The sequence below is a fragment of the Cynocephalus volans genome, chromosome 6 (assembly GCF_027409185.1).
Source record: "Cynocephalus volans isolate mCynVol1 chromosome 6, mCynVol1.pri, whole genome shotgun sequence".
Classification (NCBI taxonomy): Eukaryota; Metazoa; Chordata; class Mammalia; order Dermoptera; family Cynocephalidae; genus Cynocephalus; species Cynocephalus volans.
The window spans coordinates 52,983,170-52,997,043 of record NC_084465.1 but is presented as its reverse complement, the minus strand read 5'-3'; the positions used below and the strand labels follow the sequence as shown (position 1 = coordinate 52,997,043).

The 13,874-nt window shown below is 35.0% G+C and overlaps 1 protein-coding gene across 2 annotated transcripts in view; it reads left to right on the top strand.

Moving 5' to 3' along the window:
* MAGI2 (membrane associated guanylate kinase, WW and PDZ domain containing 2) overlaps positions 1–13,874 on the top strand; it is a 1,312,517-nt gene that overhangs the window by 713,607 nt on the left and 585,036 nt on the right. For both annotated transcript variants that reach the window (XM_063101323.1, XM_063101322.1), the window contains exon 3: positions 6,858–6,977. In XM_063101323.1, coding sequence (XP_062957393.1) covers positions 6,858–6,977 — 120 coding nt within the window. The remainder of the gene's footprint in view (positions 1–6,857; positions 6,978–13,874) is intronic.

Sequence of the window (13,874 nt, the reverse complement as noted above, 5' to 3'; positions counted from 1 at the left end):
AAAGAGAACATTTCACTAACTATGAAAAAAATCAATGTGAATAGCCTAAGAGAATGCTGTATGGATCCAGTATATTTCTATGACTCTATCTACCTGTGCACCAGTAAATGAAGAATGGCTTGTTTCCTACAAACCCAGTATATGGTTGTGGATAACTCTAGGGCTCATGACCCACTCAAAGTCATGACGCACATGCTCTATGGGTTGTTGTAGTTCAATTTGATGATGGAATGTAAATACTGCTTTTTGAGGTTTCCTGAGATATGAGTAAGGTTAAAGCAGTGGTTCTCAAACTATGGTCCATGGACCAGCAGTATCAGTAGCATCGCCTGTGAACGTGTTAGAAATACAAAGTCTCAGGCCCCACCCAAGCCTTACTGAGTCAGAAACTCTGGGGGATTAGAACCAGCAATCTGTGTTTTAACAAGTCCTCCAGGTGATTGTGATACATCCTATGTTTTAATAATCACCAGGTTTGGGTCTGATGCTGCCTCAATTTAAACTGTTAAAACTTAAAACAATAATTGGTGCCATATAAGACATTAGTCTGAACATTTATATCCAAGATATTGGAGAGGTTTTCTTCTTCAAAAATGTCTGTTTTGGAAAGATGCCAAACATTGTTAGTATATGCCAATGCTGCTTCAAATAATAATCGACAGCATGCGGTTTTAGGGGATGAGAGAGTTTTGAAATAATTACTGAGGTTTAGAGCAACACACTGTTAAAGAAATAAGTCAAAGCAACTACTGGTGTTTTAAAAAAGGATTTGTCAAATCTTTGATATTTTATAAAGCATGCATAGTGTTTCATTGAATTCATAAATAATTCTTATACCTAATGTGTGATTAATTGAATAGAATTGCAAGTTTTACTTTTTTTTTTAAGCTTTAATCCAATCCCCCCCCATCAGTTAACCTGAAATCTATAAGGCTCACATTACTTTACAATATGTCTATCACATGTGAATCACTGACCGAAACTATATTATTTTGCTTTGCTTACTTTAGCTGTGTGTCTGTATGAAACCATACCTCTGGATTTTTATGATTGGAAATGAGTAAAATAAAACCCAAGGCCTAGATCGGTCATGTAAAAGTTGATTAGAGACAACAGCCGAAGGAATCTCATGAATGTTTTTATTGGAAGCACACACACAAATCTGGTGATGGTGTTCACACTTGCTAATGAGTAAATGACAAACAAAAGTGTCTTCAGGAATCTAAGAGTGAGTTAATTAAAGGTCGAATCCAGACAATGTCTCCCTACCTGTCGAGATGTATTTTCTTCAGCTTGATGCTGAGAAACACCAGGAAGAAAGAGAATATATTCAGAAACATGCATAAGAACAGAATTCAGATTCTCACACAGTGACCCATCTGCTTAGAACACATTGACTATTAATGATCAATTCCAAGTTTGTTTCTGTAGCAAATATGTATTGGGTGCCTGCCATGTAGCAGGCCTTGTGGAACTTTGAGCACATCAATACAAATCACAATAGATGACTGCACTGAAACATCATCTAGGTAATAATACTTTCCTTTACTCCAGTGACTTTTTTAAAAAGTATTTTACTAAAATTAGGAAATATCAGGATGCTGAGGGGAAATGCAATTTAGAATTGCATTTACCACAACGTCACGCTCCTTTATTCCTAAGGCAAAGGGAGCAATGTTCCTTCATTTAAAAAGTAGAATAATGAAAAAAAATGTCCATTGACACCCCCATTTGCCATAGTAACAAAATGACAAGTGGCCTTCATGTGCTTTCACTATGTATCAATAATAAGCTAACCATTTGAGAGAAAACGCATTCTCTTCAGACATGTCTTTTGAGCATAAGTACAGTATGCTTTCATTAACTCATGAAGGAGGTGTTATTCATACTGTACTTAATTTAGCAATTAATAAATAAGCTCTTCTTTTTTTAAGAAATAAAGCAATAGGACATAATGAAAAGACTCAACTTAGTAGCATTTCCTCCCTTTCAGTTCTATTTATTTTTCCTTTGGAGAAGTGGTCAGGAAGAAATAATAAGAATGAAATATATAACCATAATTTGAGTAATAAAACTTACTTTGGACTTTTTTATATGTCACTTAGGAAAGTTCAAACCAAAAAGAGAAGACAGTAAAAGAAGGTGAACTTCAATTTCAGCTATATGATGAATCATCTATATTTCCCCTTTTATTCTCCCTGTCTCCCACCCTGTTCCTAATGTTGGGTGATTACTTGTTATTACTGTTGAGCCCTGCTTTGCTGTCAACTCTTTATTCATAATCTTTTGAGTTGGGAAAGCAACTATAATTATTTCAGCATAAAAATAAGATATGTAACCGCTTCAGGAAATTCAGCTTAACTGTTTCTTTAGTCTAGATATTAACTACCTTTAGCTGCAAATTACCATTATACCACACTTCATTTCATTTCACATGTATTTGCCGCATTTTTAGAATCATATTACTTTCCAAAAACGCATCCGTAGATCTCCAGTTGCAGTTCCTTTTTCAGCCACTGCCTTGCCAATTGATTTAACACCAACCAATATCCTTTCTTCCTGGACACACAGACCTAAAATCATGCTTTCCAACTCTTATTGTTACAGGTGCTATGCCTGAGGGTAAAATTAAGTGACCCTACTAATCAGGTTTTATGAGCACTTTCACACTCTTCAAATGATTCAGCAAATGGCAAAAAACTTCTTGCAGCCTAGGCCATAGTGCTACCTGCCTTACACATCTATCTAACAAAAGAAAAATTACCCTTGTGAGTAGTGACTAAGCCCTTGTGTACCGCATTTTAGTGTGTAATCAGAGAAAATAGGTTCATATCTTGACTTAACGTTTCTTTGTACTTAGACAATAAAAAAGGCAATTTTCATCTTTAGGCATAAGACTTTAACAAGAAGTGTTAGCCTGAATGAAGTCAACTGATTAAAAGTTTAATTATAATAGATTTCAGAAATAAGGTACCATCAATGATATTTGTTGAAATTGTAGTATTCTTAGTAGTATTATTCATATTACTAAAAAGGAATGTGAAAATTGTTGGTATGCTTTTTATGCTTTCACTTTTCATAATACTCTTTCATATCTACTATTTACCTTAGTACATGAGAAAATTGATGATCAACTGAGTGGCATTTTAATCCAGGATTACATACATCAAATATTAAAACAAAAATGGAATGTAATACACCCCGAATTTCAATTTTAAGAACCTTTGTATCACACCATGATCCCACCTTCTTCCTTTAAAAATGGGGGTTGGCATGTAAATACCTATGTGTGTGCACATGCACCAGACATCAGAACCTATCATGTACTGTCATATTTATCAGTCCTCTGAAGATAACTTCAGAAGTTCAAGAATACCCATATTAGGCACCAATGTGTTATGCCAAATGACCTGAGCTAAACCAAGCAATATGTGAAATAGTGAAATTTATCTTTAATAATTTAGGGATTCTTTCCAAAATATAACCAGGCTCTTTGTGTATCTCCTATTGCCTCTCAGACATCATTAGCCAAGGTGTTACATTCAGCTCTCGGTAGCCTGCAACCAATAAGTACTGTAGGTCTCTGCTTCCCTTCAGGTCCTTTTCTCATAGTATCTGTCTTCTCTTCAACCTTTTTCTCCACATTGTCTAAGCTAACAGTTAGAAATCTCAAAAAATGACCCACTAAATTGTGCATAGGTACTAATGACCTGATTTATAGTCAATTAATAGGATTTAACACTTTTTAGCATGTTAACATTTTTAATTATGTTTTTTGTTTATTCTGTGCATCTCCCTGTTAAAATATAAGTTCCATGAGAGCAGGGATCCTATTCAGTGTTATTCAAAGATATATTCTAATCATCTAGAATAGTATTTAGCACATAGTAAGCACCCTATTAGTATTTGTGGCAATAATTTATGGAAAATAAAACTATACATGTCATCTCTGCTCTTCCAGACAATAGTATTTAACACACAATCCTTGTTCAGTTCTTAATATGTGCCAGACATTGTTTTAAGTACCTTATATGGATTATCTCATTTGTAGCTCATATCAATCCTATGAAGATGCTACTAGTGTCATTCCCATTTTATAAGTAAGAAAACTAGATAGAGTTCATGGAAGTGAAGGCTCTTGCTCAAGATGATACTGACAGAAAGTGGCAAAGGAGAAGGTTTTGAAGGAACAGAGAAAATATGAAGATAATGTGGATAAGAAAAGTGAAAATTGGAAAACTTTAGGAAATTTTGATTTCATATCATCTCCTACTTTACCAAAAAGACATCAAGCTCATGGCTTCTGCAGAAATTCATAACAGTTGAGTATTGGTAATGGTAGGATGTGACAGAGAGGCAAGAAGACACACGTGAAAGGACTCCCTGGCATCAGCAGAATCAAACCAACATCAAATAACCTGAATTTGTAAAGTACTTTGTCAGTGAAAGTTTACGATTTTCTGTAGCAACTGCAATCTGTAAATGAAATAGTCAATAGGGAACTTGGGGGCTTATTATGAGTCTGGAAATGGTGAAGGTGAACTAAAGGAAGGAAGATATTCTCGGTTGTTTCTAGTTCCTTAGTAGTTAGGGAGGCAAGAGGAGCCAGACTTGAAGAACATCAAGGACATTTGGAGAGGTCAAGGGACTGGAGATCATTATTAGAAAGAAGAACAGAATGAGAGATGAGAATGGGAAACTGACGTCAAAGATGGAGATTGCAGCATTTGAGAGTTTGTAGTAGAACTTCTTCAAGTGACAATGAGGTACCCGAGCTCCCAGTCCAAGAAGGCAGCCAGCATCAGGCAGGTCAACAGCAAGAGGTGACACAGATGTACAAGAACTCAATCACAGAAGCCTAAGCACAAGGTGGAGGTGAAAAACCACTCAGTGAACCAGAAGTACTGATGTCCTCCCAAGAAGAGAACAGCCACAAACATGTTCACTAGAATATGGCATAGGCACGTACTCCAGAGAAGTCAGCAGCCCAGGAAATTGCCTTCAAGCATGTGATCCTGTGCTCACATTGTGCTAGGAATACATTGCCATGCTGCAAGCAGTTAATTAATCAAAGTGTGCAGCTTCTGAAATATGCAGATAAATTAAGGAAAATTGAGTCTTTTGTTATGTGATTTTTCTTAATAATTAGAGTATGTTCAAAATAAACAGAAAAACAAATTGATTGCCAAAAATCATGTTAATGCACTTTTAATTCACAAGGGTTAAGCATATAAAAGCCAGGATATTGAAAGTTAAGGCTCTCATAGAAACATTAATTTGACAACATTATGTGTACTAGGTGTGCGGAGGTTTATACTTTATAGCATAAAATCAGTAGGAAACATTGCAAAGAGTGGCTCAGTTAAACAAAATGAAATAACAAATGCAAGGGAAAGTCATTAAACATGATTATGGAAAAAAAATTGATTTACAACCCCCAAAGTAGGGTTGTAAAACTTAATTTTAGAAAATAATGCCTTCAAATCATAAGAAATGTTTTTGAGAGGAATTACTCATTTTTACCCAGAATCAATTTCCTTAGCACATTGTACATTCTGACATTAGTTTATGACTCTCTTTTGCAGTCCTGATTTGATTCTAATAAACCAAAAGGAGAACTGGCTCACTATTTTCATAATCTAATTGATACAAGATTTCAAATTCAGAGAGTAAAAACAAAGTTTAAGGATTTAAAATACTTTTTCTTTAGTACATAGACAATATGGGGGAGATATTAAATATGAGTAAGCTTGCCAATGTCTACCTTGTTTATGTATTTGCCCTCTATATTTTTGCCTACTTATTTGCATATGTGCATTATGTAAATTCCAATCTGACCATGCAAAATGCCTTATGTAGATAGCACAGAAAAAGAGAAGAAGCAGCTTAGGTCATGGTCAAGGAAAGAAGTACTATACCAACAACAAACTCTCAGCCTCTACTACATCTCCATTTCTGCTCCTGCTTCACGAACTGGACAGGAGGCCTGGAAGGCTGTGTTCTCCAAGACAGATGGACAGAGCCACAGACAGCCACTGATGCTTCTGTCACCTTGGCCCTCAGAAGCCACTCCTGCTTCCTCAGATGCAGGAAGCAGGAGCAGTAACCCAGGCAGTAATCCCTGGGAGGGTGTCACTTCCCAATTCAGTCAGAATTAGAGGTAATAATAAAGGAAGGAAAGAAATCCATGTAACGGACAGCCTGTGTGATGGAGTCAAAGAAAGTTTCCTCCTGTTAAATTAGATACTATATCACCAGCATTACAATTACAAATGCAAGTTTAGTTATTAATCCCAATTATTCTTAAGTAGCAGTAAAGATTTTCTGATCCTTTAAATCAAATATGTTTCTCTTAGTGCAAAATTAACAAGTAAAAATCAATAAATAGTCACCCCAGAAGAAAACAGATCACAAAAATATAAAGATAAGTTGATATTTTGCTAAGATTTGTGTTTTCCATTGTATTTTATGCTACACGACAGCAGTCTATAGAACAATGAAGGTCCATTCAGGGAAGTGAAATCTGTAAATTCCTGAACTATTCCAGGCCCAGTATTCAAACCACCTCTTCAAAAAGGGCACAATGGTCTGCATTTTTCACTGAAAAATCTATGCAGCCACATTCCATGGCAATGAACTCTTTGTAAGCTTCATAAAGAAAAATGCTTTGTGTATTTACTTTAATCTTTACCCCCTGCTATTTTCTGTTGCCAAACAAACAGACGGATGAATGCAAACTGCCAGCTCGCAGGAGGACAAACAAGTGTTATTGAATATTCAGAAGTATGGTGGTATTTCTAAAGTTCAACAACAAATCACTTAGAGTCTTTCTTTTGTTTTTAATTTTCCTTATTCAGGCACCACAAGGCCACATAAGGAGGGAGAGGTCCCTGGAGTGGACTATATTTTTATCACCGTTGAAGATTTTATGGAATTGGAGAAAAGTGGTGCTCTCCTAGAAAGTGGTACTTATGAAGGTAAGCACAACTTTCCTGATAAATCTGTTCCTTGTTGCATCGCATTTTTCTCATTTGATTGAAATGCATTGGGACACCAGGTTACCAACGTGCTGCTGTTTTTGGTTCGAGAGCTATATTAAGATAATTTTAGAAATGCGTCCTAAAGAAAAGTAAAAGTACACACACATGTGAATTAATTCAACTCTTCAGATGTTGAGTGAAATACTCATATATATGAGGGTACTTCACAAAGTTCATAGAAAGATTTAATATCTTTTGATTATATGTTTCCACAAACTTTTTGAAGTACCCATGTATGTTTACACAACCACTGAGTATTCTTGTGGTTGTCTCTTGAGGCTAAGCTGTGATCTTGCACGTATAATACCTCATCTCTAGGTGGCATCTAAAGGAGGCCATGGCTAGATTCCAGTCCTGTCATTATTTGTTGGCTTTCTCAAGTTACTCTGCCTCACTGGCCTTTACTTGCTTCTCATGCAAAATGATGCGGTATGAAAATATGATCTGTGATTGAACTCCAAAGCTCTATCACAATAACAAGTCTCCTTGAGTACCCACGTCAAACATGAACAACAAATGAAACCAGAACCTTGACTGCAGGAAGAATGTTTCAGTGGAAAGGGCACTGTAACATGAGCCAGAATCTGCCTCAGTTTCAAACCTGCCTTCATTACTTACCAACTATAAATATTAAGTAACTCAATCAATATTGCTGAACCTTATTATTCTTATCTGTAATAAGCATAGAAAAATACAAATAAATAACAATATTTTGATATGACCACATTTATACATTTAGGTAACATTTACATGTGTCTATTTTATGTCTAATGAAATTATATCTCTGTGATTATGTATAATGCAATTCTAAAATTACGTAACTATAAAAAAGAAAATAGTACCTTTCATTTCTACTTAACAGTTATTATATATGTAAAGTATATATATATATATATATATATATATACTATTATTAAAGTCCCAAGATGAATCTAGTTTTACTGAACTCCAGTTTAAAACGAAGCTCATGATATATGCATTATTGCTTCATTCATCATACATCTGAAGTCTATCAAACATTATCAAATAAGCTGGGTTTGCCATGTTAACAATTTGTCTACTTCCTCCTTCATTTACTTAATTACATAGTTCAGTGGACTATAGTTATTCAAGAACTCAGTGTTCTGAGATGGTTAGAAGTGTTAAAATCTCTTCCATTATTTCACATTCCTAAGGCAATTTAGGCTGAGACATTTGCCTAAGTTATGACTGAGACATCTAGATGCTTTTATCACATTAACTGGAAATAGGCGGAAATACTTAGGAAAAGAAAATGGTTTTATGCATTAGTGCTGTATCTTCCTCATATTATCAAGACTAAAAGATATCCAGATTAATTGGAAACATGTTAAATAAAGAAGCTGTGTTGATTATATAAAGCTGCCTTAAACTACATATGAAAAATAGCTGTCTGTATAAATCATATGAAATAATTCTATCAAAGAAGTCATAGTAAATAAAAAATACATTTTATAGAATGTTTTTCTATGGGCTTTATGACATTATTTAGTGACATTTATTAGTTTGCATGTCTTCCAATGATAATGTATCACATTGAATTACCTTATTTGAATATCATTTATGCAGCAAACAACCAATGGCTTAATGTACAGGATCATTCCAAGAGTAGCATGGTTAACACTATGACTTTTTGTTTATAAAAATAAAGGCTGTAAACTGATTGAATTTAAGCTGAAAAAAATATGCCAAATATTCATTTTAAATTTCCATTGTTCTCATGATAAACTAGATATCAGAAAATTTAATATCAATATTTTAAAATATAGCTTAGATAATGGATATACAGCCAGTATGAATCTGGCCCCCACATCATGGGCACGAGGGGCGACAATCAGCTTTGTATCTCATGAATATTCACAACCAATTTTTAAAAAAACTTTAGGTTCTAGTTAATTTTTGAGAGAAATACCTTGAAACCATATGAACATAATCAAGTGTTGTGAGCCAGGGTGAGTTACCCTTAATTTTCTTCAGACATCTTTTCAACACTGAAAGATTACTTTGCTGGGTTGTGTACCAACTTGTTAATCACCCCACTTTGCATATAGTTAAGTATTAAATAGTAAGACTGATTTCCATATATGACTTTGACAATAGTATTAAGACCATTGTTTACAAATACACATTGTATACATGGACAAATAAGAACCTCTTTTCTCAGGTTATGTAATCACCTGGTTGACACCTCGGGAACATTCTCAAATCTCAGGATCTTCAGATTTTCCTAGAACCACAGCTGTGGAAGCAGTAAAATCCACCTTGTAATAAAAACCACTGCATTTGTTCAGAATTGCTAATAAGCTCTAGACTTAGGGCTACCACTTAGTGTGTTATTTGTCAAGGAAACCTAGGGGGTGACTTCTCTGCTGTTGATGCTTTCAGAATGTACAGAAAGACAATCATGTGCTATTCAACTAGACAAAGAAATACTTGAGAGCTTTTATATTTGCCAAGCTTTCACAATATCAATCTCTCATAAGCTTTCCTTAATAAAAGCCCGGTTTCTCTACATTATACGTTCTCCCTTCTGCAGCATTTGGGTCATTGCTCTTTTCCCTCCACCTTGCTAGTGCATTCTCATGCCTTTTTGCGATCTTTATAGTCATTGGCCAGACTAGAAAATGTATCTCTTGGTATTCTGTGAATGCGCCAAAGAAAATAAGAAGAAATTGAGTTCCTTTCAGCACTGAGTTACAGACTTTCATTAAGGATAACCATGTGGGGTCCATAAGATTGAAAGGAGCTCCCAAAATTCAACCCACAAATCAGAATAGCAAGGCTACTAAAGCAACTGGAGGAAGGCAGATAATACTTCCCAGTTTAGTGTGTTTTTTGTTAGGGATATTAGAAACTATTTTTTTATTAGCAAGGTTCAAGGGAGTTTTCTATAAAATGTCTAGTTAACCTACTCATTATTGAGAAAACCAATTTTATAGTGTTTCTGTGCTTCATTCCCACCACTCAGTTTTAGAACAGAAAACATCCACTTGAAAATTAGTTATAAGGAAAAAATATATTCATTTAAGCATTTCTCATATGTCTACGTTTTTATTTCATTGTCAGTTATTCTAATTTTAATCTTGGTGGATAGATATAGCTAAAATGAAATTTATTCTTTGATTAGAAACCAGATGGACTGTCCAAAATTGTAGTTCTGCATCTTAGAGATTGACTCAAAGTCTGTAAAAGAGCAGTTCTGTTACTATTGGACCCTGCAAGGAAGGCCTTAATGTACTTTAGTTGCCGTCTACAGTTATGTCACATGACTCTAGACAGAATCTTAATTGATTTTTTAAGTCTTTCTTCTGCACCCCTGACCCACATCTGAATAACTCATTTCAGTTTGCTGTAGAACAGTTACTCGATGGCCTTGCATGTGAATGGCCCAGCGGACTTGGCTGTGAGAGTAACCATCAGGTGTTGATAAAGGGACTCTTTTTCCATGACTTAGATGATTTGATCCTCTCCTTTGCATATTGAATTTGGGTTTAAAATTAAATTGATGAATTTTACTATTAACAAATATATTATGAATAAATTCATTAATAACCTATTACTTATTAATAGAAAAATGCCTAGTGATGAGCCTGACATAACCTCAAGTAGCATAACATAAACAACATTATGAACCTTCATGTTAGGACTGACAGTGTAGTCTTCCCATGAAACAAAAACCACAGAGCTCTTTGGATAAATGCAGGTAATTTCATTGGAATTAAGGTCACGTGCAGGTATAGGTGAGACATCAAGAGGTGGAATTAAATGAGTAGGTCTGGCACTCTAAAGGTTGAGTACTCTGCTAAAGTATCTGGAAGGAAGAAATCTTTGGGAACTGTCCAAAGTGCTGAACTACTCAGGGCTCTGAATCAGTGAATCCTACCTGACCTACTTCTTCCAGTTGTCTGGAATGTTACATTAATGGTTTCACTCACCACTTTTACCAGTTGTGTGCCTCGACCTGTGTTATGAATATCACCATTAACTAAATCTATGTCCCCTGAGTTGTGAGTTGTGCCTGGACGGATCTCATTTAATTCACCTACCGAGATCATCCCCAGTCATGTTCCAGAGTCGCACTTCCATTGTAACAGCTGCTACTATATTTGGCTGTTGTACTTTTAAAATGAAAGCAATTTTTCTGTCTACTGAAGAGACCAGTGAATCTAAAGTTTAATGCTTCCTTTAAATGGACATAATCCCAATTGTAATATTGCCCTGATTTTTAAGAGGAACAAATTAAGACTAGCACATTATTTTGGCATCTGATAGAATACAGTACAAATATGGCACTTACCCTCACCTTATGCTGTGGTTTTTACTAAACACGGACTGTGCTATGAATATAGACTTGAGCCCGCTGTAACCAACATTAGTTTCTTAAGCAATTTTATTAACAGGACTGTGAAGTTCAAGTTTTCTCACATCTGTGCATAAGGAGTACTGTATGTTCTGATGTAGCACATAGAATCCTATAAAACTTAAAGTAGTAAGAACAAATAAACCAAGCCTCCTATGATGAGAGAAGAGGTACAACAAATTTTACAGAAATCTATATCTTTTTACTAACTAAAATCAACATTAGCTTTTTTTTTTTAGTGTGATGATGCATTTATTATTGAACTTTTAAATCTGTATTCTCAATCAAAATATGACTGGGTGATAAAGGGATACTCAGTCCAAAGAGAAATTATTATTGGCACCATAAATAGTCTTGGGAAAAAACATTCTTTCAGTCTAAGTTTCTACCCACTGAAATGTAAATAATATTTCCTGAAGGACAGTTCAATACTTAAGCTGATACTAACATTTTTGTTCTTCCTGGAGACCAAAATGAGACAAAATTTCATTTTTTCCCTTTTCCTTGTACACTATTACAAGAAATTTTTACTATGTATGTAATAACTTCCATAACATCAGTAGATTCTTGGAGCTTGCAGTTAAAAGGGTCCAGATGTTTTTACATATTTAGATAGTAGCATTTTTTTCTTTTGATACTGGCTTCTTTTTCTTTCTTTTGGCAATGTTCCTATTATGTGAGAATCTAGACCATGCATTTGGGTTTACATTTTAGGAACACTGACCATTTACACATAAAGCTCACTAAAAGTTTATTTAATCAATAGGAGAAAACACATTTATTGAAGTTTTACACACCCTTTGAGGTCTTATAAGACCAAGGGTTTTTGGTGGGGTTTTGTTTGTTTGTTTGTTTGTTTGTTTGTTTGTTTGGTAAGTGATTCAATTTGCATTTAGTGCTATTGACTAAGAGTGTATGATTTTTGCATGCTTCTTTGCTCCTGTGTAAGCCACTGAGACTGGAAGGGTTATTGTGCGTTAAAATGTGATAAAATTCTTTTTTTCTTTAGGACTTTTGTAAGCCCATCCTTTTCAAAATATGCAATGCAAACACCTATTCCTAAGTACTTTTTTCTCCCAGAAGACACTAGAAGGAATGACCCAAGCAATTAATTAATTAATTTCATATTATCATATAAATTACAGAAAATTATTAACTTAAAGACTAAAGTCAAGGAGAATGAAATTATTTCTTCTGTCTCCTAAACTTCAACTTTAACCAGTTTACTGTTTGTTCTATAAATTTTGTTCATTGTAACCAAAGGCAACATTAACACTCTTTTCGGGATACATCATTAAAATAAGACCATGATTCATGGGCATAGGACTGACTTCTTTTACTCTCTCACAGTTTATAATAATGTTAAGTAAAACCTAGAGTTAGGAAACTGTGATGTTCACAGTTTAATTCATTCCCTCCAAGCTCGTATCTTTAATTAAAAGGTTCTTCTAATTCTGTACACATCCCCTAGCAATTTTTTTCTTTTTTTTTAAATTTTATTTTATTTATTTTTTTTTAAATTTTATTTTGTCAATATACATTGTGGCTGATTATTGCTCACCATCACCAAAACCTCCCTCCCTCCTCCCTCGCATCTCACCCCCAACAATGTCCTTTCTGTTTGCTTGTCGTATCAACTTCAAGTAATTGTGGTTGTTATATCTTCTTCCCCACCCCCCCGTTTTGTGTGTGTGTGTGTGTGTGTGTGTGTGTGTGTGTGAATTTATATATTAATTTTTAGCTCCCACCAATAAGTGAGAACATGTGGTATTTCTCTTTCTGTGCCTGACTTGTTTCACTTAATATAATTCTCTCAAGGTCCATCCATGTTGTTGCAAATGGCAGTATTTCATTCGTTTTTATAGCTGAGTAGTATTCCATTGTGTAGATGTACCACAATTTCTGTATCCACTCATCTGATGGTCTGGTTCCATCTCTTGGCTATTGTAAAGAGTGCTGCGATGAACATTGGGGAACAGGTATACCTTCGACTTGATGATTTCCATTCCTCTGGGTATATTCCCAGCAGTGGGATAGCTGGGTCGTATGGTAGATCTATCTGCAATTGTTTGAGGAACCTCCATACCATTTTCCATAGAGGCTGCACCATTTTGCAGTCCCACCAACAATGTATGAGAGTTCCTTTTTCTCCGCAACATCTCCAGCATTTATCGTTCAGGGTCTTTTGGATTTTAGCCATCCTAACTGGGGTTAGATGGTATCTCAGTGTGGTTTTGATTTGCATTTCCTGGATGCTGAGTGATGTTGAGCATTTTTTCATATGTCTGTTGGCCATTTGTATATCTTCCTTAGAGAAATGCCTACTTAGCTCTTTTGCCCATTTTTTAATTGGGTTGCTTGTTTTCTTCTTGTAAAGTTGTTTGAGTTCCTTGTATATTCTGGATATTAATCCTTTGTCAGATGTATATTTTGCAAATATTTTCTCCCACTCTGTT